General features: G+C 39.6%; 1 protein-coding gene across 3 annotated transcripts; it reads left to right on the forward strand.

Annotated features, from left to right (window-relative positions):
• Positions 1 to 334: 334 nt before the first annotated feature.
• LOC109015232 (integrin-linked protein kinase 1-like) lies at positions 335 to 26,679 on the forward strand. 3 transcript variants are annotated; one of them, XM_018997730.2, is made up of 12 exons: positions 336 to 830; positions 921 to 995; positions 1,179 to 1,274; positions 15,439 to 15,524; positions 15,613 to 15,733; positions 16,918 to 16,997; positions 17,860 to 17,922; positions 18,068 to 18,174; positions 18,331 to 18,416; positions 24,046 to 24,167; positions 24,664 to 24,755; positions 26,166 to 26,679. In XM_018997730.2, exons 1-12 carry the CDS (start codon positions 501 to 503, stop codon positions 26,171 to 26,173), a joined length of 1,266 nt encoding a protein of 421 aa, XP_018853275.1. In that variant the 5' UTR covers positions 336 to 500; the 3' UTR covers positions 26,174 to 26,679. The 3 variants fall into 3 exon arrangements, with proteins under 3 accessions (XP_018853279.1, XP_018853275.1, XP_018853259.1); XM_018997714.2 differs by having other exon boundaries at positions 337 to 830; positions 24,664 to 24,775; XM_018997734.2 differs by lacking the exons at positions 24,664 to 24,755; positions 26,166 to 26,679 and having other exon boundaries at positions 335 to 830; positions 24,009 to 24,093.
• Positions 26,680 to 27,558: the final 879 nt, after the last annotated feature.

Raw genomic sequence — 27,558 nt, forward strand, 5'->3', positions numbered from 1 at the left:
TATGTATGAGAATAGAAAAATTTTATTTATTATTTTTATATATTATATATTTTTTAATTTTTTAATTTTATTAAATATATGATATATGAATAATGAATAAAAGAATTTAATAAATTTAAAAAAAATAAAAATTTTAAAATAATTTAAAAAAATGATGTATAGCGTGTGAAAAATGGAAACGATGAGTAACAAATTTACTGAGAATAAACTTCAAGGACTCGCTTAAGACCCTGCCTGTCGGTGCGGCCGTTTACTTGCTGTTGCACGTTAGTCAAACTGTTCTTATCATGCGCCGTCGCAGCCTTATGCTAAAAACCTCAAGGACGCTCTCGCAAGCGCGTGAAGCCACAACCTGTCACCATTTCCTCTCGGTACTTCCAACGTCACACAGCACTTTCGAAAAAAGCTTCGGATTGGAAACCTCTCTAAAATCTCTCTTCCCTGCCGCACCTAATTCTCATCAAAGGCGTTTTCAATTCGATATTGCGGTGAATTCGTTGATGGAACTGTTCAAGCCGGTCGTGAGGTTCACACTGGGGAGACAGTCGTCGCTGGCGCCGGACAGGCACCCGAAGGAGGAGGGGTCCGTCACCGAGAACGAAGACGGTGCGGAGGGGATCGATCCTGGGGTGAGGCTGATGTACCTGGCTAATGGCGGCGACCTGGAAGGGATCCGGGAGCTTCTTGACTCCGGCGTCGACGTCAATTTCAAGGATATCGACGATCGGACAGCTCTCCACGTCTCGGCCTGCCAGGGCTTCACTGACCTCGTTGCGCTCTTGCTCGACCGTGGGGCAGCGGTAGACGTCAAAGATCGCTGGGGGAGCACGGTAACAACACTGTTCCTGTTTCCTACCTTTTTTTTTTTTTTTTTCCTTTTAAATCTAATGCCGCTTTCCGGGGAAAAAAAAAAAACACAGCCTCTTGCAGATGCTATATATTACAAGAACCACGACGTGATAAACCTTTTGGAGAACCGTGGTGCGAAGCGTCTGGTATGTATGTTTGTGTCCTTGCTTCGTCAGGATTACATTTTTAGGAAATAATGGAAGTTTTTTTTTAAAAAAAAATAATTTTCAAGGCGTGTTAGTTATCTCTGTTTATTTTTTATTTTTAAACAAGTTATCTCTGTTTCTGATTGGTGGTTGTGATTCTTTTTTTTCTTCATTACTCGTCAGATGGCCCCAATGCACGTTAAACATGCCGGTGAAGTCCCGGAATACGAAATTGATCATAAGGAACTTGATTTCACCAATAGCGTAGAAATAACTAAGGTAAAGTTGTGTCCGTAATTATGTTTTTGCGTCTATAATATTCGGTTATCTGCTGCTTGGGCCGCATGTGGTGAAAGTGTTGCTATTGTCGTTTATTTGAGTAGTTTCATTAACATAATTTTAGCGTAGGAAAAGCTATTGAAATTACTTGGGGGCTTGAATGGTTTGAGTCAGTTTGCTTAAGGCTTCATTAATTTCAGTATATTATTGTTTGTTCACATTTCTATGCTTTCTCGGTGTTTTCATATCTTTATAAAAATAATAAAATTATACTCATTATTAAAATTCCTATCTTTGGCCAAATAAATATAGTTACATGATTAATTATAAACTCCTCTTGTCATACGTTTTTTTTTTTTTTATAAGAAATCCTCTTGTCATGCGTATCATTATATATGGCCTAGTTTTTGTATTACTATCCCTAACTATATAGGGTTGTTCATTCTAATACTTTGGTGGTGGAGTATATTATCTTACCAACGTGGGTATTGATTGGTGATAGTTAGATGGGTCGTTTTATAGAACTAGTTATTGAGTCTAAGTGCTTCACTATAGCATTATGTGGAGGTGGTGGTTTGAGAATTACACGTGATGGGTATTGTAGTTTTATTGCTCAACGTTGTGAAAATAGGAAAGGAAGATACGTTGAAATATCAGAGTATAGTCAGGGGGGAAGAAGGAATATGCTATGTATTCCAGAAGGTGAGAATGGTTGGGGATGGAGGAAGATGAGGGAGGCTTTGGTAGAGCAAGGGAAAGAAAAAACAAAGGAAGGTGGTCTGCATGGAGGAGCCAAACCGAGTGATGGAAGAGGGAAACTGAAACACTATGAGCGATCGTATAAGGAGGTCCTTGCGACGTCGATACCGAGAGCTGCGAAGGAAAAGGTGGCTGGTGCGAAGGCTTTGGACAGAGGTAAGGGACGTTGGCAACTTGAGGGTACGGTGAACCATGCCCATGGCAGGGCCTCTGTCGAGTGTCAGTCATGGGAAATGCAAAGGAAGTTGTTGGAAATGCAGGGGCAGCTGCGCGCATTGCAGAAGGATATGGCTACTATCGTAGCATTTGTCGGTTCATTAAAGGAAAGGGAGGGAGCAGAAGTTGAAGGATGATGGGCTGAGTTTTACTCGGAAAAAGGCTCAACTGAAGGGCAAATACAACAAAGGATGGAACGTATGGCGCCGGGCTAAATCACAAGATCATTTTGGGGCTGGGCCGTCTCAAGTTAAGGCCCATGGTTTCGGATTACATCCTAAGGCGCAATCAGGCGGGTCGCTATCCAGGACCCAATTAGACGGGTCTGGATCCGGGCCAACAGAACTCGCGAAACCGAGTTCTAGCCCGATACATTCCACCGAGCTTCACGGGCTCGGGTTCGTGACGGACAGCATACAGACGGCGCCGATAGAGGTTGAGGGGCTACAGACAGCGCCGATGGAGGTAGTGGGGGTCGCCGGTGTGGTCTCGCCAGAGTCTTGTGCTCAACAGCCCTTGTTAGGCGTAGAAGCTAGGGTTCCTTCGGCGGCAGGGTCGGGGAGACCAGTAGAGGACCTCGAGTTGGCTGAGGTTGAAGAAGACTCGGATGACTTCATGCATTCTGTGGAAGATGAACTTTTCATCCCCTGTGGTTTGGAGGATTTTTCTATGGGAAGTGAATTTCAGAACCAGAATAATAAGATGGGGAATCTTTCCCCATTAAATTATTATTTTCCAGATCAAGTATCAGATTGGGTTATACATAAAGCTAAAGAAATTCAACATGTTGTGGGAATTGAGTGTGTTGGGTATGAGGAGCAGTTTATAGCCTTGTTAACTGCTATGGAAGCTGGCCATCATCAAGAAAAGAGGGGGAGCACAAAGAAGAGTCGGGAATTAAAAAGATCGATGTGGTCGATGAACTCGGAAGCAAATTCTAGCAGGAATAAGGCAAATGGGAAGGGGCTGAATGTTCTCCAATGAAACCTAAGATTTTATCTTGGAATGTCCGGGGTCTAAACGAGGTAGAGAAGCGTCTTCGGATTCGTCGTCTACTTCGTGAATGGAAAGCGGACATAGTATGTTTACAAGAGACAAAGCTGAAGTTGATTAGTAGGAGGATTATTCGGAGTTTGTGGAGTAATATTTATGTGGATTGGGTATATTTGGCCTCTTCAGGGGCTTCGGGAGGAGTTGTGGAAATGTGGGATAGACGGGTAGTAGAGAAAGTGAAGGAGTACATAGGGAGATATATGGTAGCTTGTTCTTTTAAAAGTGTATCAGATGATTTCTTGTGGGCATTTGCAGCAATGTATGGGCCTAACTTAGATGTCAATAGAAGTATATTATGGGATGAACTTGCAGGGGTACAAAGTTGGTGGGACCTCTCTTGGTGTATTGGGGGGGATTTCAATGTGGTGCGCTTCCAGAGTGAAAGCCTGGGAAGTAGAAGATTGAGACCAGCAAGCCTGGAGTTCTCAGAGTTTATCTTTGATTTAAACTTGTTAGATCTTCCATTAGCAGGGGGTCCAGCTACTTGATCAAATAATCAGACGGGGTCCTGCTTGGATCGTTTTCTGATTTCTCCTGAGTTTGAAAGCCATTTTCCGGATGTATGGCAAAAGCGTTTGAGTCGTATAACTTCGGATCATTGGCCTATTCTACTGGATTGTGGAGGTGTTCGTAACAATATAATGTATTTTAAGTTTGAAAATATATGGTTGAAGTCCGAAGGTTTTGTGGAAAGGGTTAGAAGATGGTGGACTTCGTACCAATTTGAAGGTACATCCAGTTTCATTTTTGCAAACAAACTGAAAGTCTTAAAAAGGGATCTAAAGGAGTGGAATAAACAAGCTTTTGGAAATGTAGAGGAGAACAAAAATTCCAAGTTGATGGAAATTCAGTATTTTGAAAGGCTACAAGAAGGGAGGCCACTAAATGAAGAGGAACAAGCACAAAAAGTTTTGTTGGTTGCTGATCTTGAGAGGTTAATCTTACAGGAAGAAATCTCATGGCGCCAAAAATCAAGAGCTCTTTGGTTGAAGGAAGGGGACCGGAGTACGAAGTTTTCCATAGAATTGCAAACTCACATAGAAGAAATAATAACATTGAAGTGCTGAGAATTGAAGGGGTTGAGAATAGAGAAGAAGAGGTTATCCAAGACCATGTGGTTGTTTTCTTTAAAAAGCTTCTCACGGAAGAGGTGGGTTGGAGGCCTACTTTAGATGGTTTGGCTTTTGACACTATTGAACCAGGGGATGTTACCAGATTGGAGAGGGCTTTTGAAGAGGAAGAGGTATTTGAAGTGGTAAGAAAGATGGCAAAAGATAAGGCTCCCGGACCGGATGGTTTCTCTATGGGTTTTTTCTAAGAGTGTTGGGAGGTGATTAAAGCGGATCTTTTGAAGGTATTTCAAGAGTTTTTCTTGTTAGGAAAATTTGAGAAAAGTCTTAAAACTACTTTTCTTGCACTAATCCCTAAAAAGGTAGGGGCCATTGAGATTACAGATTTTCGGCCTATAAGTTTAGTGAATGGTGCTTATAAGATCATTGCAAAAGTGCTTGCAAATCAATTAAGTGGGATATTGGGGAAGATTGTTTCCAAACCATAGAATGCTTTTGTTAAGGGTAGACATATCCTTGATGTGGCTCTTATTGCTAATGAATGCTTCGACAGTAGATTGAAGATGGGCAAAGTAGGGATTATGTGCAAATTAGATATTGAAAAGGCGTACGATCATGTTAATTGGGATTTCCTTCTTTATTTACTGGGTAGGTGTGGGTTTGGTGAGAGATGGAGGTCATGGATCAGATGGTGTATTTCTACGGTACGGTTCTCGGTGTTGATTATGGTAGCCCAAATGGTTTCTTCCCAAGCTTTCGTGGCTTGAGACAAGGGGATCCGTTATTTCCTTTACTTTTTGTCATTGTTATGGAGGCATTGAGTAGGATGATCTCAGCCTTAGTGACTAATGGTTCCATCAGTGGTTTCCAGATTGGATCACCGAGTAGGGGTATTACAACTGTTTCTCACCTGTTGTTTGTAGATGATACGCTTATCATGTGTGAGGCTGATCACGCTCAGTTGAGGGCTGTGAAGGCATTGCTGCTGTGTTTTGAAGTAGTATCTGGCTTGAAAGTGAATTATGATAAATCTGAGTTGGTACCGATTGGAGAAGTTCAAGATATAAGGGATCTGACGGGCATTCTGGGGTGTAAAATTGCGTCTTTACCTATGACTTACCTGGGATTGCCGTTGGGTATAGCACCGAAGTCTTGTATGATATGGGATACAGTGATTGAAAAAGTAGAAAGGATATTAGCAGGGTGGAAGAGAATGTATTTGTCGAAAGGGGGTCGGACTACTTTAATCAAAAGTACACTTTCCAACCTTCCCACCTACTTTTTATCCTTATTCCCTTTACCGGCAAGTGTGGCGGGTAGACTTGAGAAGTTACAGAGAGACTTTCTGTGGGGGGGTTTGGGAGATGAGTTTAAATTCCACTTAGTTAAGTGGGAGATGGTATGTCGGCCTATCTCCAATGGCGGTTTGGGTGTAAGAAATTTGAGAGTTTTTAATCGGGCTTTACTAGGCAAATGGTTGTGGAGATATACCAAGGAACCAGAGGCCTTATGGAAGACTGTGATTGAAAGCAAATATGGTGATCTATGGGAGGGGTGGTGTACCAGAGAAGTTAGAAGAACAACGGGTAAGGGTTATGGAAATACATTAAAAGAGGATGGGAGGTTTTCCAGCTATACACTAGATTGCACTTGGGGACAGGTGTCAAGATCAGATTTTGGAAGGATGCATGGTGTAGTACCAGTGTTCTACTAGATCTGTTTCCGTCTCTTTTCTTGATTGCAAGTAACAAAGATGCGACAGTGGCGGAGGTTATGGAAGTCTCAGTCTCAGGTAGAAACATTCACTGGAACATCAATTTCAACCGGGCGGCACAGGATTGGGAGATGGAAAGTTTTGTAGAATTTTATAGCCTCTTATATGCTGTTCGATTGAACATTCAGCAGGAAGATGAGTTGTGGTGGCATCCTGCAGGGAAAGGGGTATTCTCAGCTCGCTCTTTCTATAAGGTTCTCACACAAGAGCTAGAGATACAGTTTCTTTGGAGAAAGCTTTGGCGTCATAAGGCTCCTCCCAAAGCCTCTTTCTTTGTGTGGACAGCGTCTTTAGGTAAGATCCTCACTATGGATAATCTAAGAAAGAAGAGGATAATTATTGCAGATTGGTGTTGTATGTGTAAAAGCGGGGGTGAGTCGGTAAATCATTTACTTTTACACTGTGAGATAGCTAAGTCTATTTGGGACGAGGTGTTTAAAAGAATGGATATGGCGTGGGTGATGCCGGAAACAGTTTTGGATGTATTGGCTTGCTGGAATTCTATCCGTGAGGTGAGACAGATTAAAGCAGTGTGGAAAATGATCTCTATCTGTATTATGTGGTGTCTATGGCAGGAACGAAATGAGAGGACTTTTGAAGACAAAGAGAGATCTGTGGAGGAGCTAAAATTGTTATTTTTTAGAACTCTTTGCACTTGGGCCATTGCTGTAGACTTAAATGGCATGGATCTTCATGAATTTCTAGTTTCCAACATGCCTACATAAACAGGGCATTTTCTTTGTATCGTGTTACTTTGGTGATTTAATAAAGTCTTATTTTACTTATAAAAAAAAAAACTATATAGGGTTGTTCCATTTCTTACGTAGCCAGGGCCAACCGAACTAGGCCATTCTGTGAATGAACATTCTGCCTATTAAGTCTCGGTGTACCAATTGTGCACTTGGATAGGAAATCCACACCTTTGCAAGGATTATACTTTCTCAATATCCTTCAATTTGGTTGCACTCACCTCTATGTTCTCCAGAAGCGGTACCATACTCATTTGTAATTTTGCATTTGTCTAACTTTCTCTTTGGCCAAGGAAAATATTACTATAATTAATTTGTTTTTTTATAAGTAAAATAAGTATATTCATCCAAACAAGTGTCAATTACAAACAAAAGTTCTAATGCTCCCATCCTAATTAGGTGGGAGCATTAGAAACTAAAAACTCATGAAATTCTATGCCATTGAAGACCACAGCATTAGCCCAAGTACATAGGGTCCTAAAAAATAACATTTTTAGCTCCGCTATTGATCTCTCTTTGTCTTCAAAAATCCTCTCATTGCGCTCCTGCAATAAGCACCACATAATATAGTTTAGAATCATCTTCCAAACCGCTTTAATCTGTCTCATACCTCGAATTGAGGTCCAACAGGCTAAAGCATCCATCACAGTTTCTGGCATAACCCACGCTAGATCTATTTTGTTAAACACCTCATCCCAAATAGTCTTGGCTACTTCGCAATGTAAAAGTAAATGATCCACCGATTCATCCCCTTTTTTACACATACAACACCAGTCTACTATAATTACGTTTCTTTTTCTTAGATTATCCGTAGTAAGAATCTTCTCCAGAGCCGCTGTCCACACAAAGAAAGAAGCTTTGAGAGGAGCCTTATTGCGCCAAAGCTTTCTTCATGGAAATTGTCTGTCAGGAACTTGTGTGAGTACCTTGTAAAAGAAGCTAATAGTGAAGACCCTTTTCCTTGTTGGACTCCACCACAAATCATCTGTATGCTGGGTATTTGGGCGACAAGAGTATAAAAGACTATAAAAATCTACAAAACTCCCCATCTCCCAGTCATGTGCTGCCCGAAAGAAATTGATATTCCATTGGATGTTTCTACCTACAACTTCCATTACCTCCGCCTCTATGGCATCTTTAGCATTTGCAATCACGAAAAGTGTAGGAAACCTGTCTTGTAGAGTACTATCGGTACACCAAACATCCTTCCAGAATCTGATCTTTGAACCTGTACCCAATTGCAATCTTGTATGTTGATGGAAAACCACCCATCCTCTTCTAATGTGTTTCCATAGTCCCTTACCAGCGGCCCCTCGAACATCTCTAGCACACCAACCCCCCTCAAGACCACCGTATTTGTTCTCAATCACAATCTTCCATAAGGCATCCTGATCCGGTTCCTTGATATACCGCCACAACCATTTGCCAAGTAGTGCCCGATTGAACATCCTCAAATTTCTAATACCCAAACCACCATTGGAGATAGGATGGCACACAATTTCCCACTTGACTAAATGGAATTTGAACTCTTCACCTAGACCCCCCATAGAAAGTCTCTTTGTATCTTCTCAAGACGTCACGCTACACTAGCCGGTATAGGGAATAAGGAAAAGAAGTAAGTGGGTAGATTAGAAAGCGTACTTTTAATAAGCGTAATCTGGCCCCCTTTTGACAGATACATTCTCTTTCAACCTGCCAACCTTCTCTTTACTTTTTCAATCACAGTATCCCAAATAGAAATCGCCCTCGAGGCTGAACCCAATGGTAATCCCAAATAGTTCATAAGGAGAGACCCTGTCTTACAACCCAGTGTACCAGTCAACACTCTCAAATTTTGAACTTCTCCAATAGGCACCAACTCAGATTTATCATAATTCACTTTTAAACCAGACACTGCTTCAAAACAAAGCAACAATGCCCTCACAGCCCTCAATTGATCTAACTCGGCATCACACATAATAAGCATATCATCTGCAAACAGTAAATGTGAGATGGTAGTGGTACCCCTACTCGGTGATCCAATCTGAAAACCACACATATAACCATTAGTCACTAAGGCTGAAATCATCCTGCTTAGTGTCTCCATAACAATAACAAAGAGTAATGGAGATAATGGATCCCCTTGTCTCAAGCTACGAGAGCTCGGGAAGAAACCCTTTGGACTGCCTTTGATTAACACAGAGAATCTTGCCGTGGAAATACACCATCTGATCCATGACCTCCATTTTTCTCCAAATCCACACCTACCCAGTAGATATAGAAGAAAATCCCAATTAACATGATCATATGCCTTCTCCATATCTAGCTTGCACATAAGCCCTGGGCTACCCACCTTCACGCGACTGTCCAGACATTCATTAGCAATTAGAGCGGCATCAAGTATTTGTCTACCCTTCACAAAGGCATTTTGGGGCTTAGTAACGATCTGTCCCAATACCCCACTCAGACGGTTAGCGAGTACTTTAGCAATGATCTTGTACGTACCATTCACTAGACTAATAGGCCGAAAATCGAAAATTTCAGAAGCCCCTACCTTTTTAGGGATTAGAGCAAGAAAAGTGGTGTTGAGGCTTTTCTCAAATTTGCCTACTGAGAAAAGCTCCTGAAACACCTTCATGAGATCCCCCTTTATCACCTCCCAACATTCTTGGTAGAAACCCATGGAGAAACCATCAGGGCCGGGGGCCTTATCTTTTGCCATTTTCTTTACTATATCATAGACCTCTTCCTCTTCAAAAGCTCTTTCCATCCTTGCGACTTCCTCCAATTCTATAGTACCAAAAACCAATCCATTCAAAGTAGGCCTCCACCCCACCTGTTCAGTAAGAAGCTCACCAAAGAAATTTACCACGTGGTCTTTTATTGCCTCTTCTTCTCTACACTCGACCCCCTCAATTTTCAGCATCTCAATGGTATTATTTCTTCTATGAGAATTTGCAATTTTATGGAAGAACTTTGTGCTCCGATCCCTTTCCTTTAGCCAAAGGGCTCTTGATTTCTGGCGCCACGATATCTCTTCTTGTAGAATTATTCTCTCAAGATCTGCAGCCAGCATGGTTTTATGTACTTGTTCCTCCTCAGTAAGTGGTCTCCCTTCTTGTAATCTTTCTAACTCCTATATTTCCTCCCACTTGGTATTTTTATTATCTTCTACATTGCTGAAAGTATGTTGGTTCCACACTTTTAGGTCTCTTTTTAACGCTTTCAATTTACTTGCAAAAATGTGGCTAGGTGTACCTTCAAGATGATACGAACTTCACCATTGTTTGACCCTATCCACGAAACCTTCAAACTTCAACCACATATTCTCAAACTTAAAATACATTTTATCATTACGAATACCTCCACAATCAAGCAAAATTGGCCAATGATCTGAAGCTAGGCGTACCAAACGTGTTTGCCAGATATCAGGAAAATGACTTTCCAGCTCAGGTGAAATTAAGAAACGGTCCAAACGGGACCAAGACTGATTATTTGACCAAGTTGCTACACCCCCAACAAGTGGAAGGTCGATCAAATTCAAGTCAAAAATACATTCCGAGAACTCCAAACTAGCTGGTCTCAATCTTCTACTTCCAGAACATTCACTTTGAAAACGAACCACATTGAAATCCCCTCCAATGCACCAAGGGAGCTCCCACCAACTATACACCCCTACAAGCTCATCCCACAACATGCTTCTGTCTGAATCTTGATTAGGCCCATACACGCCTGCAAATGCCCACGAAAAACCATCTGATACACATTTAAATGCGCAAGCTATCAAATATCTCCCTATATATTCCTCCACTTTCTCTACCACTCTCTTGTCCCACATTACCACAATACCTCCTGATGCCCCTGAAGATGCCAAATAAACCCAGTCTACATATATGTTGCTCCATAAACTCCTCACAATCTTCCTGCTGATCATTTTCAGTTTTGTCTCTTGTAGGCACATAATGTCGGCTTTCCACTCACGAATTAAATGTCTAATCCGAAGACGTTTCTCTACCACATTGAGGCCCCGAACATTCCAAGAAACAATCTTGGGCTTCATTGGGAAACAGTCAGCCCCTTCCCTTTTGCTCTATTCCTACTAGAACCACCTTCCGAATTCATCGACCACATCAATCTTTTCAATTCCCGGCTTTTCTTCGATTCCCCCTTCTTATTATGGCGGTGTCCAGCTTCCATAGCAGTTAACAAAGCTATGAACTGCTCCTCATACCCATCACAAGCTATCCCTATCACATTTTGAATTTCCTTTGCTTTGTGTATTACCCAATCTGAGACTTGGTCTGGAAAATAAAAGTTCAATGGGATTGGATTCCCTACTTTATTATCCTGAAAACCACCTCCTACCGAAAGCTCATCAAAACCGCAAGCCTCGGGGATGAAAAGTTCATCCTCCACGGAGTGCATCAAGTCATCCGAATCATTCTCCTCCTCATCCACCTCAAGCTCCTCCAAATGTCTCACAGGTAGGTCCACCGGAGTCGAGAACACCCCACCTCCCTTCATCGGCGGATTCTGTCCCACGTGTGGTGGAGATAAACGATCCTCGAAACCCACCAGCGCCTTTTGCGTGCAGAACACCGGCATCACCTCATCGGCGACGTCCTCTGCCACCATCGGCACTGTCTGTGTTATCGTCGGCTGACCCAGCGCCATCGGTTGGCTATCCGGCACGAACCTGAGGACGCTCAGCTCGGGTGGAAGATGGCTAGGGCTCGATCCTGACGAAACGGGTTGTTCTGACCCAAATCCTGTTGGTTTCCTGGGTTGGGCCGGTCCAGGCCCATCGATCTGCTGTCCAGAAGGCCTAGAAGGCCCTGCCTCATCAGCCCGAGAGAAAACGGGCGGGCTAAGAATGATTTTGGGCCTCGACGGCGCACTCTTCTTTCTCCACACAGCCCAGCCCTTTCCTTTTTTTGTTTTCTGCTGGGCCTTGTTTTGAGTGTAACCCGGCCCGTAATCCATAACTTTCTCTTTCCCCTTTAAAACCCCCGTGTCCTCCATAGCCTTAAATGACCCGGCAAATTTCACTATAACATCCACATCCCTCTGCAGTGAACGCAGCTGTCCCTGCATTTCCGCCAATCTTCTTCTGACTTCCCACGTCTCCTGACACAAAGCATGGCTCGACGCACAAGTTGGATGCAACATTCCTTCCTGCTGCCATGGCCGTTGTCCTCTTCCTGCAACTCTCGCACCTTCTGTACGCAGGTTCACACCGCCATCGCGCAGGTTCACACCGCCATCGCGCGAGTTCTCACCACCCTGGTGTTGGAAGATATTCACGGACAAAGCCTCCTTATATGACCTTTCTTTGTGTCTCAGTGCCCCATTACCGAGACTCCGCCACCCTCCTCCATGCACACCATCCCTTCTTGAGCCATCCATTCTTATCTCTCTCAGCATCTCCCTCATCTTCCTCCATCCCTCTCCGTTTTCACCCTCAGGAATACAAATAACATTTCTCCTCCCTCCCTGATTATACTCTGATATTTCAATAAATCTCCCTTTCCTATTAACACATCGTTGTGCTATAATACTGGAGAATCCATTCCGTGTTGCCGAATAAACCTCCTTCTTCCCCTTGCTTAAGCACTCCTCCAGTACCTTCAAAAGCCACTGAATTGAAGAGTACCCTAGCTCCACCGAATGCTCTGTTTTCCATCTTCTCTCTGTTACTCGCACACCACCCTCTCTAAGTTTTGACAAGATGAAACATTTGGATTCAATCACCACTTCAACATATTGACCCATCATAATCTTGAAAACTTACAGTAATCACTTCAGTATTCTTGCGCCATTAACGAATCACCAACGATGAAAAACGTAGTATTTCGCATGTGTACGGAGAGAAAAGTGGGCCAAAAAATTCAGGTACAATTTGAATTTACTATAATTAATCATGTAACTATATTTATTTATAGGTATATTACTATAACTCTCTCTCCAGAAGTGGTACTGTCCTCACATTCCAGTGATCATAACATTGTGACTGTAACTTTGAGCAGATAAACACGTGAAATTCTTTCATGGTAACTTGAATGCAAACAATAACATTAATTAATTGTAGGCAGCACTAAAGCTGTCCTTTCATAAAATATTACATAGAAATCATAACATTAACATTGAACTCTAAATCATGCAATAAATTAACAATATCATGTTTTGCAAGTTCTGTTAAGAAACGATTCACATATACTTCATTAGGAAAATATTTGCAAATTCTCATGGGCTTGAGAAACACATTTATGTATCAAAAATATCTTGAGTAACGTTAATAGAAACTAATGTAGAATTCACTTACCTAAGTACATAATCATTTTTATCCATCAAATTTACTTCTCAGCCATTATATAAAATCACTAGATTAATCAAAATACTTACTTTAATCGCTTTACCAAGCTTGTGAATGTCTACTTGGCCCGTAATGTAACTACCTAGGGAAAGTGCTAGCCATATCTGCATTATTATTCCAAAATAGTCGGGACTTTGTTCTCAGACAACCCGTGCCAATAAAAAAATTATAACTCCAAAAAGACTAGTCAATTTAAAGCTTCCTAGAATTTTTTTTTATTAGTAAATTAAGAACTTTATTAATGAGAAAGTAGGCATTCCCTCGGTATTAGTTGGGACTTGTTTTTGGACATCCGGTGCCAATAAAAAAAAAAGAAAGTAGGCATAGCCCAAGTACAATTTAAAGCTTCCTAGAATTACTTCCTCTTAGTGTGTTTCATGATTTCCTTATATCCATTTCTTCCTCCTAGTTAGGTGTTTTCTCTTGTATACATCTAGTGTACTTGGGCTACACCTATTAATATTAATAAAATATTTACTTATAAATAAAGGCATCCTAGAATTACTTATAAAGCCCAATTTCACCTAATAAGTAGTTCATTTGGGACTCCAACCCGTGACGACCTTTATAGTACATCCATGACTATCTTTATAACCTATCCACATTCTCAATATAGGATTGGGGTGTTACAAACTCTCACTCTTAAATTCCTGCGTCATTGTGAGACCATGTCATGTAGTGCTTTGATATCACATGGTTGACCTTATTAGGTGACTCTTATTTTTATTTATTTATTAGGTGACACTTATACCATATTAATGACTCAAGAAAGTTTAATTATGAGGATCAATAAATTTTCTTACTTACCAAAAGAAGAAAAAAAAAAGACTCAAGAAAAGTGCTAGCCATATCTGTGGTATGGTATAATCCCAAAAAATGCTTAGTCGTTTTGAAGCTTCCTTGGAATCACTTATAAAGCCCAGTATCACCTAGTAATTAGCCAATGTGGTAATTAACAAACGTGACTACCTTTATAACCCCAATTACTGTCTTTATGATCTACCCACTCTATATGAGTTATTTACATTTTCAATGTGGGACAGGGGTGTTATCCTTAACCTTAAAAGCTTGCCCTTAGAAAACTCCCCTTTAATTTTTCTTTATTTTCTCTTCTCTTCCTATTTCTTCTTCTTCTTCTTCTTCTTCTTCTTCTTCTTCTCCCCCCCTTCCCTCTCTCTCTCTCTCTCTGTCAACTTCCTTACTCTCATTTTTTACTTCTTCAGCGGGCTAAGGAATCCGTTACCTACACTCACCTTTTCCCTTCAATGAAGGAAAAGGTGGTGTCATGAGTTGTGGAGAAAGAGAGACGTGTCCTCTCTTCCTACATGCTTTCATCTTTTTCCTTTCTTTCTTTTATTTTGTTTTCCTTTTATAACTTGCTTGAGGCATACTTTCTCATCGAAAGTGGGGTGTCGAACAATATTAGTCGGTCACCTTTTTTCTCTTTTTGTTATTTTTCCCAATTATGTAAAATGACCAAGTTGAACTTATATTTCTATAGAATTACAAAGTTACCCCTTTAAATATTCGGGGTGTTACTATAGTGGATCTTTTTAACTTATGGAGAGGATTTGGTGATACCTCACAAATTTAAGCAAAAACAAATATAGAAATTTTGAGGGCCGTGAACAGATGATGAAGGATATCACGACTTGCTTTCTGAACACTCTCCTCCTTTGGCAGCTTCCATGGATTTTAATGGGTTTAGTTTGCATGATTTTCTTGTATCTTCTTCTTCTTTTTTTTTTTTTTTTTTTTAACTTTTAGCTAGGCAACTTTCTTGTACTTTGCTTGTGCCATTTGCACTTATAATCAAATTCTTACTACTTATCAACAACAGCAACAACTATAATGATGATGATACAAATGCTGTGGTTAGGGTGCAACCTAGTGGTCAATGGGCGGGCTTGGGATGAGCTCTAGACTGAAACATCTTGGGTTTGATTCCACGCTACGTGTCACTTTGGATTACCTGGTACATTGTTCTGGCATGTTGGATCATGAATGGATTTACTTCTTATGGGTGGGTCTGAATGGCATGCCTTAGTGGGGTTCCCCATCCCCCCCTCAAAAAAATAAATGCAATTGTTGTGTTTGATTGATTATTCTATTGGATCTTAGGGTCTTATTTTGTCTGTGATTGCCTTCCTTTTGTGTTGAATTTGACCATATGGTATCTAAAAAAAATCAGGGAACCTTCCGAATAGCATTGTGGCGTGGGATAAAAGTTGCTGTGAAAAGGCTTGGGGAGGAAGTGATTCCTGATGAGGATAAAGTGTGGGTTGCTCATGGATTGGAAATAATTTTCTTTTCATTCTTTCCCATATTTTTATGTCCTTTAAAGCGGTTGGTTTTTCACTCACAGGAGAGCCTTCAGGGATGAGCTTGCATTGCTTCAAAAGATACGGCATCCAAATGTAGTCCAATTTCTGGGTGCTGTGACTCAAACTAGTCCGATGATGATTGTCACAGAATATCTGCCCAAGGTTTGTCTATTCCTTGGTCCGTTGTCAGATATGGAGTTGTCTTTGCACTTTCCAATTACTGGCTGTTTCGTGGATTGTATACCCTTGTAAACCTTAGTTCGCATACACTGAATGTTCTTAATTTTTTTTTTATCAGTAAATAAGAATTTTATTAAAATAGGCGAAGCCAAGTACACGGGACATATTTTGAATGTTCTTATATTTTGAAAATTTTTTGTGACTAGAAATTGTACCACCTGTAGTGATGCGTGTGTGTCTCTATCAGAGAGACAAAGGAATGAGTTGTCTTGTACATCATCCAAATTTGTTCTCTACCTGCCCTTATGAAAAGTGCATTGCTTGGGAAGTGGTTTTAGAAGGTTGGCAGTGGTGGTCTACAACATGGAGAGAATTTCATAAATTGGAGTGTCTAAAGGAATTATTATTATTTTTTTTTATAAGTAATGTGTAAACGAATTATAAAACAGCTTTATTCATAGGTGATTTATCAAAGGGGTTGGCCCGCTTGGTGACTACATAGGGTATTTGTAAATGACTTGAATCTATATGGGGGCATTATGAGAACTTAACACATCAAGCACCGGTTAGGAAGTTTTCATTTGTGACCATTTTCTTTGTTAGTAGCAGGCTAGAGACTCCTCTATTTTGGTGATTATCTGCCTGATTCGCTTTCTTAGATTTCAGTAGCTGTTGTTTATTCTCGTAATTGAATATCTCCTTTATTGAAACTGCACGATCTTAAATAAAGGCCTGCTATAATGGGCTAAAATTAACGAATTTCTCAAACTTTCCCTGGGTTTCATTAGTTTATTTGATCTACCCTAAATATTTTCACTGTGGAAACTGGTAAGCGCATTGCATTTTTGCTTACTGCTGCACAGTGTGCCTGTTTGTCTTGGTTTCCTATCAGTTCTCGAATTTTGATTTGTTTCTAACATATGTATAGAATAAACTCCAAAAGATGTGTTTTACAAATACTGGTAGGGCCCCAACCATTTTTAACATGCAATGAATCTTATATTTAATTTTTTTGTAAATCCAAATTGCACTGATAAATCTATAGAACATACAGACCAGCACAATTAGAATTCTCCTTGAAATGGTGAAACCAATTGACAAATATGAATAGAAGTAAAAAATGATTATATGAATCCTTTATAATTAATTTGCCATTTGTGATGCAGGGAGATCTTTGCGCATTCTTGAGAAGAAAAGGGTCTCTAAAGCCAACAACAGCTGTGAGATTTGCCCTTGATATTGCAAGGTCTCTTACTTTTTTCTTATGCTCATTGAAGTGTGATAATGATGATAATTTTGCTTGTTCTGAATTGTTACTCATGATTACGTTAGCTATTTTAATTTCAGAAATTTTTTTGATAGGTATTAATTCGAGAATTACAATTTATAGTATATAACTATGAGAAATTATGCTCTGAATTTTAGTTTAACTTGATGTTAAATAGGGGCTTGCGGCACTTGCTGGGCTGAGAAAAGCTGAAGACCAATGCCTTTTTTAAAATTGTACCTTAACATCTTGATCTAAATGATGTAGAATAAGATGATAAAGAACTAAAAGAAGAAATTCTTAGAGAACTGAATGAAGTAGAGAAATATGCTGATAGATTGAGCTTTTTTGCTGGATTATTTTTCAACAAAAGAGTGGAAGTATTTATTTTAGATTCTAATAATTTATGCCGCCTTATCAATTTCTTGTGGTCAGTGTTTTAGTGTCCGGACTTGACTATCTAATTTTTTTTGCCTTCATAGAGGCACTTAGAATTGAGCCAAAATTCATTTTGGCATCTGACATATGGTTCTCAGAAATTCAATTTTTGTATCAAGATTGAAACTTTGATAGAATCATTTGATTTTTGAAAAGAAAAAAGTTTATTTTTAACAGAAAATTATACTACACTTAAGTTAAGCCTTTCGTGAGGTTTGAAGGTGGGAATGTCGATTGCATACTTTTAATCAATTATTGTATCCATAAGGTTGATACATGTTGATCAATTATATTTTCTGCTGGTTATTTTCTTCTTGATGTGAAAACAAGGAAAACTAAAGTTTTTTTCTTTCTTTCTCGTTTTGTATATTTTACAGTCACATTGTCTTTGGAAACTTTTCAGGGGAATGAATTATTTGCATGAGAATAAGCCAGCCCCGATAATTCATCGTGATCTTGAGCCTTCGTTAGTTTTCTTTAACTTGAACTCTCTTACCTGAATTTTGTTATGCACACTCCAAGATTAGCATTATTTTTCTAATTGAAAATCCTCCGACAAAATTAGCTGAAACTCTGGCATTTTTTTACATTGCTTACGAGTAAGATTTCAGAAATATATTGCGGGATGATTCTGGGCTCCTAAAAGTTGCCGATTTTGGAGTTAGCAAGTTGCTGACAGTTAAAGAAGATAGGCCTTTTACCTGTCAAGAAACTTCGGGTGAGTGGTCTTTTTGGTCAGAATATTTGCAGTTCTCAATGTAGTTTAGATCTTGCATAGCTATGATTTCCTTTGTAGAAAAATACAATATCTCCACAGCATTCACACCTGATGAGTTTTAGTTTCTCATTCAGCTTTGTTATTTGAAATGGACAGGCCGGTATGTGGCTCCAGAGGTCTTCAGAAATGAAGAATATGATACTAAAGTTGATGTATTCTCATTTGCTTTAATACTGCAAGAGGTAAGCTTGTTTTAAACTTCTAAAACTTGAATATATTGTTAAAAATTTGCTGTTCCACATTAAGACCTACACCTACTTATAAATCCTGTTTCTTGTTTAATATTTGTCAATCATTTGGAATATTATTCTCAATATTCAGAAATACACATGACCTATCAAAAAAAAAAAAAAAAATCAGAAATACACATAAACCAAGGAGTCTTGGATGACTTAGCATATACATGCGAAGTAATCAAATTTGATTAAAAAGTGCAAATGGTGCAACTTAATATACAAAAAGTATACAAGTGAAACACCTAACTTCTTGGAGAAGAAAAGATACCAGAAAATCTTGTAAGGTAAGTGGCAAAGCACATTGAAGTCTATAGAATCATAGATGTTGATCGGAGGTAGAGTGTTGAAGAAGAAAGTTTTGAGCTACTTTGGTATTCGTCTGCGATCCTCAAAATTTCTACCATCTTTCCCTTCAAATACAGCATATGAGATTTGTAGGATCCATCTTTCACACAACTGCAATTTGTGGGCCACCGACTAACCCTCTCCAAGTGAAAAAGGTCAATTCTCTTATGGGCATGATCCAAGCCAAACTAACCCAATTGAAGAAGCCATTCCACAAGGCGTTAGCAATTGCGCAACGAAGTAAAATATGCTCAATTGATTCTTCACTTCTCTCACATGCAATATCAATCAATCAGAACAATACGTCTATTTATTAGATTCATGGTGAGAATCTTTCCTTGAGGCGCGGTCCAAGCAAAAAAACATAGATCTAGAAGGGACCTTAGTTTTCCAAATACTTTTCGGAGGAAATGTGCCCCAACTTGTGATTTGGAGGAAGTCATGACGCTGAGGTGCTAACCTCATGGATCACACACCGTAGGCGCAACGTGAAAGCAAGTGTGTGGAAGCATGTAACTTAAAAACGCAGCGGAGAATCATAAGGCAGTCTATAACTACGTACCAGAAAATTAAAATACAACCCAACAAGAAATCCTTCATAAAGTTATTATAGTCATCCAGCTGATCAAAATAAGAATAAAAAATAGAAGTCCATCAACTACAATAGAAATAAACCCCAAGTCATCACTCCTCAGGTGGGGTCGGTCCATCATGCTCAAACTCGTCCTCTGCATCAAAGTCTACTGAACCGTAGGCGGAAACACCACAATGAGATCTCGCAATCTCAGCAAATAAAACCATAGGTCAACAACCAAGAATTCCAAACATGGGATGCATGCAACATACATGGGCAGCAATAATAAGAGATTATCCAAAATACCGTTTTTGTAACCTTTACCCAAGAATTTCTTCAATTAGAGCCACTACACGCCAAAAAATCTTGTTTACATACACAGGTGACATTTATTAAAATTACGGTGTGCACCAATGTCTCCCCTAGGGACTATCCGCACATTCTGGCTCCCTTTATCACACCACGGGTAACGATCGTGCGTGTGACTTCGTAACGAGTGATGTCCAGCTCTGCGGCCGACGTGTAACGTAACCAGATATCCTCTAGCCCCCGCCAGCAGAGTGGCCACGAAGTCGTGCCAAGAGCATTACTATCTTGGCCGAGCCCGCTATCGCCTAGTGATAGCCTAGGGGACGTCACTCAGTTTTACATGCTCCCGAGTGACTAGAGGAGCTCCATCGAGATAATACCTCATCTCGGCCTGGGATCGTGATACGCACGCACCCAGAATATATACTTTTGATCATTTGACACAAAAACCACCGTTTTACCGGTTTCACAGCACAACCATAGAACAAAGCACAATATTAATATCACGACAAGCAATAACAATTAAAAATGTAGATGCATGACAGACAGTTATTGGATGACATGGCAATAGTACAATACAACAAACATCACAGATTTCACAGTTTCAAAGAATCAAGTTTTCCACAACTACAGGCGATTCCCAATGCTCCATCTGGCCCTCGACTAACAATCCAAAAACAACCACGACATTATATGCCAACACTTCACAGGGCCCTCGGCCACTTAACCAACCACAACTGCATAGAACACAGTTTTCTAGTGTTAGAAATCCAAGGGTCAATCTAGGTTTTTACTTACACCACGGAAGGCAATCTTGGAGGATTGAGTGTGCTGTCTAAGGTATCTCGTGTGTGAGTGCGTGTTGCTGCAAGATGAAAAACAGTTAGTTAAAACTGTCGATGCCTAAAAATTAATACGAAAACAGTGGCACACAGCTTACTATGGTAGTGCCGAGTGTGGCAGAGCACGGTGGTAGCAGTGGCGGCGCACGGTGGAAAATGACAGATCCGGGCAGCACGTGGGACTCTACAGTTGGGAATGTAGTGGGTGGCAGATCTAATGAAAATATAGGGTGCGGTGAAGGGTGGTGGTGGCGGTGCACAAACCACAAAGGAGGGGTTCGCGGTGTCCAGAAATGTGTGTGTGTGTGTGTGATAGGCATGACTGACGGTGCGCACATGGCAGAAAGAAGCCATGCACAGCGTGTGATGAACTCAGCTCTCGATAGGGGGTTGCGGGCGGCGGTCTGATGGTGGCAGAGGGGATGGAACAACGCTGACACATGGTGTCAGCATGGTGGTGGCCTTGGGTGGTGGCATAGCCGCTGCCTACTAGCGGGATGAGAAACGAAAAAAAACAAAGGGGGAGGGAGAGAAGAGTTGTGCGGAGTTGGGGAAAGAAAGAGATCAAGACTAGGGTTAAAACCCTAGTCCCAAAATGCAGGCTGGGTTCACAGTCACACGGGCTGGGCCCGTCTCTCACACATCCACTAACCATAAAATCCAACCTAATGGGCTTCACATGGGCTAGGCTGGCTCACCACACACACACTTGAGCAAAACTTGGGCTCTAGGCTGGGTTTCACAAAATGATTGTTATCATTGGGAATAAGATATTATAGAAAACCTATATATATATATATATATAAAAGGATATTTTAGAAAGAATAGATATTGCATAACCCTATCTAAACAGGGGTCTAAAAAAGCTTGTCATCACCTCGCTTGAATATAGTGGAATACGATAGATTAAAGAATGCTAATAAAGGCATCTACCTCCCAAACAAGTGTGGTTTTGATAATGCTTACATTCCACAAGGGGTAAGTCACTAGATATCTCTAAATGGTCCGCCTTAGAAGCTTCTTTTGCACGAGTAGCACCATACATATTTTTCTTTACAAGTAAAAAGAAAGTAGCACTGTACATATTTGGGAAATTTTCTTTGTGAGCCCTACCTCCACACCACAAATCTTGCCGTAGCTAATATTGGATCTGTTTCCCACATCCAATCAAGCATAGTTAAGAAACTTTTCCTAGCCATTTCGTGTTCTTCCATAATCCCATCTCATGAGACCCTTGTACTTCGATTAAACACATCCCCACCCCCATGAACATCCGTATTTTGAATCAACCAAGCTCTTCATTAGGGGTCTCTCTCATTCTAACAGAACTAAAGCCATTTCCCCAAGAGTGCACAATAAAACAGGAGTGTCTTCTGAACTCTCAACCCACCTTCTAATTGGAGAACATACCTTGGCCCACCGTCTCATTCTTAATTGAAATGTTACTCTGATTCAGATTAGCCATTCCATACTGGGGTCTACATCGGGTATTGGCATAGAGACATCAATAATGGAATGTCATTCACCCTTGGTCCCGGAAGAAACTATGACTCCTTCGGAGTTGAAGGAAAAAGGTGTACTGCCGAGGTCTGAAGGAGATGTAGGATCCGCTATTATCCCAGAGGTGAAGGGACTTATTGTCACCCCAAAATCTTCAATGGGAACCCCGGTACCATTGGAGAGAACCAATGGAGTTATTGGAGAACCAATGGGTTTGGAATTGGTGCCTTGTGTAGAGGATTGGCTAAAGTCGGGAGTGCAGGTTGATGGGGACATTGTGGCTCCCCTGGTCTCTCTTCCTCCAATAGCGGATTGGATTCTGCCTAAAGTTAACGAGAATCAGCAGTTCGTGGGAATTTCACATGGAGGATGTGAAGACAAATTTAACGAACTAATTACTACGATCGAGGCAAGCCGCACACTTGAAACCAAATCAAGCTTCAAGAAAAGCAGGGAGTTACAGCGTCTCTTTTCGACAATCAACTACGATGCTAAGGGTGGTAGTTCAACTAGAGGGAAGTCTAAAGGGAGGGTATTGTGAAGAAAGGTATTAAGGTGTTGGGGTTGGTGTTCGGGTAGAGTTTTAGTTCTACGGGAAACAAGGATTGGGGTCGGGTCTGATGTACTTTGGGTTAGTTTTTTTATGGGCTTGTTGGGTCATTAGGGGCTTGTTGGGTCATTTTGGGTAAGGTGTTTTCTTGTATACATTCAGTGTACCTGGTTTCTCCTTTTGATATATACAATATTTTTACTTATAAAAAAAAAAAAGATTAGCCATTCCATACAAAAGTTTGTGTACCTGTCACCTTCTTTCAACCAAACGCCCTTGACTTCCCTCAACACATGAATCTCTCATTTCTTCTGTGAGAGACTTCAGCTGATACTGAAGGTCTGCTCCTTCTACAACTTTAAATCCCATTACAAGGCCTTAAGTATACAGCCACCATGAAGCTTGGGGTGTCTTAAAAATGGTATGAGGACGACCACTATTTAACCCTATTGACAAAGCCTTCTGCCTTTAACCACATGTTCTCAAACTTGAAGTATTTCTAGCATCATGAATACGTCCACTTTTTAATCAAGAAGAATTGGAAACGAATTTGAGTAAAGTTGTGGCAACCTCATTTGACATAGATCTGGAAAATGAGATTCCCACTCCAGGGAAACAAGAGGGCATTAACAACTAAATTATTCCTTTCTTCACTAGTAACGGCATTCTATTATTTCTTCATAACACTGGCTCTTCTTATTGTTTCTTTAGTCTTTATTCTCCTTGTGCAATGTAGAATATCTATTCAAGGGAACTGCCCCTTAGTTAGGAACTAAAGGGAATAGAATCTATGACTGGAGAATCAATACACCTGCATTTCTCTATATTAGTTCTCTGTCTTAACAATATCTTTGTGCAATAGCTTTTTGTTCATTTCAAAATTTGCTACTGCTTCATGATTCTGCATTTTAAATAGAAATTATTGCCTCTCATGGGTCTTCCTATGATTCTTGAGTAATAGATGATTGTGGAAGATGATATATGCCCTGATCTAGAAGGAATATATGATCTTGAGTTCTGTTTCTTTGGAACATTTGGTGGTGATCTCCATTCTATAATATTTTGTCTGAAACTGGCATTGTTCCCTTTTATTAGCCGGTTCGGTGATATCACATATTCTCTCTATATTTTTTTGATAAGTAAAAGTAAAATTTTATTGATAGTAAAAGGCATAGCCCAAGTACACATGGAGCATAAATCGAAAATGCCTAACAACTAAGCACTAGTGCGAGATACAAGCAAATCATGAAAATTGCCCTCATTACATATTCTCTCTGTATTTTTACCCTCATTTGAAATATGACAAGTTAAAAATTTAATTATTGTAAACTTCTTTTTCTTCTAAGTGATAAGTGTGATATGTGTCTTTATGTGGTTCTATCTTATACTTTTCCTGCAATTCGTTTCGGTTATAACAGGCCTGATTTGTGGTATTTGCAATATCCTATACTTTAGATGATTGAAGGCTACCCACCATTTTCTGCAAAGCAAGATAATGAAGTCCCTAAATTATATGCTACAAAACAGCGTCCACCTTTTAGAGCTTCAACAAAGCACTATGCACATGGACTTAAAGAGTAAGGCCTATCTGTTCCTTCGATGTTTGATGCATTTTGTTTTTCTTATTTGTTAATGATACTTACATAAGTATCTGCTACTTTATAGCATAACTTGCATAACATTTCTTTTTCTTTTTCATTGTTTGATAAACCTATCATCTACATTTTTTGTTATTTGATTTCATCTAGAAAAAAAATGTATTTATTCCAAACTTTCCGAGTTTGATAAACCTACTGTGCACATGGAGTTAAGGAGTGGCATTTTCTATCTATAAAACTTAGTGATTTTCAGTTAAGTGCTGTATGGATCCTGATGTCTTATTTGTTTGATGATAAATGTGGGCATGGAATTATGTGAATAATTTGGCAATAAAAAATAATGTAATCCAAGTCACTTTCGTAAGGTTAGTGAGAAGGTAACAAAGTAGCAGTATGATGGATAACTCTCTGTGATTATTGTGTGCAGACGTACATGAGTAAGGTCCTAGAAATATAGCTGATGATTATTTTTCAGGTTGATTGAGGAGTGCTGGAGTGAGTATCCAGCTAAAAGACCTACATTTCGGCAAATAATAACAAGGCTGGAGTCTATTCATAACAGTCTTGGTAATAGAAGGGGTTGGAAGGTTTATCTCTTCTTTCTTTTCCTTCTTCTTCTTCTTCTTCTTCCTCTCTCTGTGTTGTGTGTCTGCGTGCCCCCTGCTCCTGGGGGGTTGCCAGTGTGGGTGCTGGTTTATAGTAGTTGCCTTCACTCATGCGGATATTCTTGCATGCCCTATAACCTCTGTATTCTACATGTTGATACCATTGATAGTCTGGGTAGATTATTATGTTCAATAATGATGGGTTTTGTGGGTTGAACAAAATGGATCAAGATCCATCAGAGTTCTTAGGGTAACGTACGTGGTGGACTTCGCTGAATCCCGACCTTTGTTTTCAAATTTTAATCGTAGGGATTTTGTCAAATCGACACTTATCGCCTTAAAATCTATGTACATGTTGTTTTAATATTTAGGACATTTAATTTGAATTTTGAATCTATAATGTTGATGCGGAAAAATCCATGCCAATGAATTTGATCTCAATGGTTGGGATTTAATGAAAACCACCTGATAGATCATGCTTACCCTAAGAACTCTAGAGGATCTTAATGCACACAAAATAATTGTCTTTGCATTATGCATATTAAATTAATTTAAGATGCCATTGGAGTAGCCTTTAAAAAAATGAATTGAGGAGATTATTTTGTTGGGTAATTCTATGCATCAGCCTACACACTTCACACACCATGCATTCAATTTTTTTTTTTTTTAAACCTCAATACACTAAGTGTGTTGAGTGTGTGATGAATAGTAGGCTGATGCAAATATTTTTCCTATTTTGTTCCTCAAAACATTTAGGCAACCGTATACACGGCCTAGCTAAGGTTGAACCCCACCCCACCTGTATACAGCCTTAACCAGCTAAGTTAATAATCTTGATAAAAGAAATGATTAGATCACATTGTTAAAACCACATACACTCAGCAGCTGAGGAGAAAAACCTCTGTAATTGTGTAATCTTTTGATAAGATCTGCACATTTAAGTTTTGTGCCATCCAATATTTTTGTTTATATATCTGAACATTCCTTTCCATCTAGATATGGTAGAAATGAGCAATCCATGCTTGTTTCATTATCAACAAAATAGAGTTTTTCTTTACAATTATTCACCTATGGTCTGGTTGATAAAACAATTATTGAAAGCTCTCTTCCGTGTTATCCTTCTTAAATGGCCATAAAATTGCAGTTGCAAAGAACTTGCTCAATATCTTGCAGTCAAGACTGTAGAGCCTCCATTTATGTCGACCACTAGTTTTTGTGATTTTTATTGATTGGCTTAAATCATCTGAGACATCTCTTGGGAGCTGTGTATTCTCTTGAATGGTGTTTCTTCGTTTCATTTCACAGGTCTGCACTATAACTGTAAATTGTAAGTCTATAAAGGTTTCCTTTTTCTCTCTTTAACACGTAACAGGTAACTAGACCATTGAGATGCTTTCAGAACCTGGAGGCCATGTTGAAGAGAGAGAATTCTGAAAGCAGCCACAGCCGTTCTTCTCGTTCTAATGCCAGCAACCGATGAATAACAGACTGGTGCTCCCTTTAGCTTAGCTTTAGCTGTGCAGAAACTCTTTTCCAGTTTGGTGGCAAAACGATTGGTTTTTTATTCCGGAGCATTTCATTTTATAGGTGATGTTCACACCCATTGGATAGATGGGCTGAAAATCACGTGAGTATTCATCTATTGCTTCAACGATAATATATATAGCTGTTCATTTACATTATGTATGTATCCATATTAGGGATTTGTATTTATGAATGTAGATTGGTGAATTAATGAGACCATGAGATTAGCGTCATAAACGTGGATTAACCATGACTCACAATGTATTAGTCGGGACATGTATCTATATAATTACGCTAATTAATCATGTAGAATATATGCTTAGCCTTTCTCCTAAGAGGAAGCTGGCAAATTAGTGACTAAACTATATTATATGCATATTATAATCACATTTGTTCTGTAAAAACGTCCACACAATAAATTCCCTTTTCTGATTCAAAAAAAAAATTCCCTTTTCCTGAACCCCAACACAAGTATCCCCTGCAGCAGGACTTTGCATGTATATGTAGGTAATCATGTAGGTTTTGTGGTCACAAATTGCACAAAGACATGGATTTGTGGTAGTTTCCCAGAGCATAGTATTGGATGGGTTGTGGGTCGAGAACGCACATTATGTCATTTCAAACACTAATCTTATCAGAAGATTTGTTTTGCATTCTTTTGCTTTAAGTACCATTTTGGGCAAAGCCAAAAAAATTCTGATTTTCGCCTTTAATTTGTTCCTTGCATCTCATACCCATTTCAAGATAATATGTCTTGTCTCCGTGTGATAAACCCAAAAACGTATCTCACAGCTCAATAGCTAATTTGGTGGGCATCTTCTTAATCTATGTCCGAACTTCTATTTGACGTATAGTATGTAACTCCTCATTGATTAAGATACAAAGCATTCTTTTTCTTTTTCCTTGAGTAAATTATTAGACCCAAAGCTTCCTGCTACGTATAAACATATATAATTTATAAATTCCAGTCTTTTTTTCAACTCGTTTAAAATTTGCATGCTTGAAAGTGTCTACTGTTTTACTTCCTACAATGGGTCTCAACAACAACTACATATCTATACATCTATACGTTCTACATACGTACGTACATGCATACATACATATATATATATATATATATAAATATGTATATTTGCCATGTCCTATTAATTAAAGAATTCTAATGTATAGGCCAAAACTTGTTATATGAGGATGTAGTTGATGACGAGCCAGAGCCAAAGCCAAAACTGAATTATATATCC

This window comes from Juglans regia, chromosome 4, assembly GCF_001411555.2.
Source record: "Juglans regia cultivar Chandler chromosome 4, Walnut 2.0, whole genome shotgun sequence".
In the NCBI taxonomy this organism is placed as follows: Eukaryota; Viridiplantae; Streptophyta; class Magnoliopsida; order Fagales; family Juglandaceae; genus Juglans; species Juglans regia.

Bases quoted from the DNA above. Each gene is read 5' to 3' on its own strand.
- LOC109015232 (XM_018997714.2), top strand. From the start codon at position 501: ATGGAACTGTTCAAGCCGGTCGTGAGGTTCACACTGGGGAGACAGTCG. The intron at 16,998-17,859 runs GTCTCTTACTTT...GAAACTTTTCAG, and splicing joins TTTGCCCTTGATATTGCAAG to GGGAATGAATTATTTGCATG. The intron at 24,168-24,663 runs GTAAGGCCTATC...ATTATTTTTCAG, and splicing joins TATGCACATGGACTTAAAGA to GTTGATTGAGGAGTGCTGGA.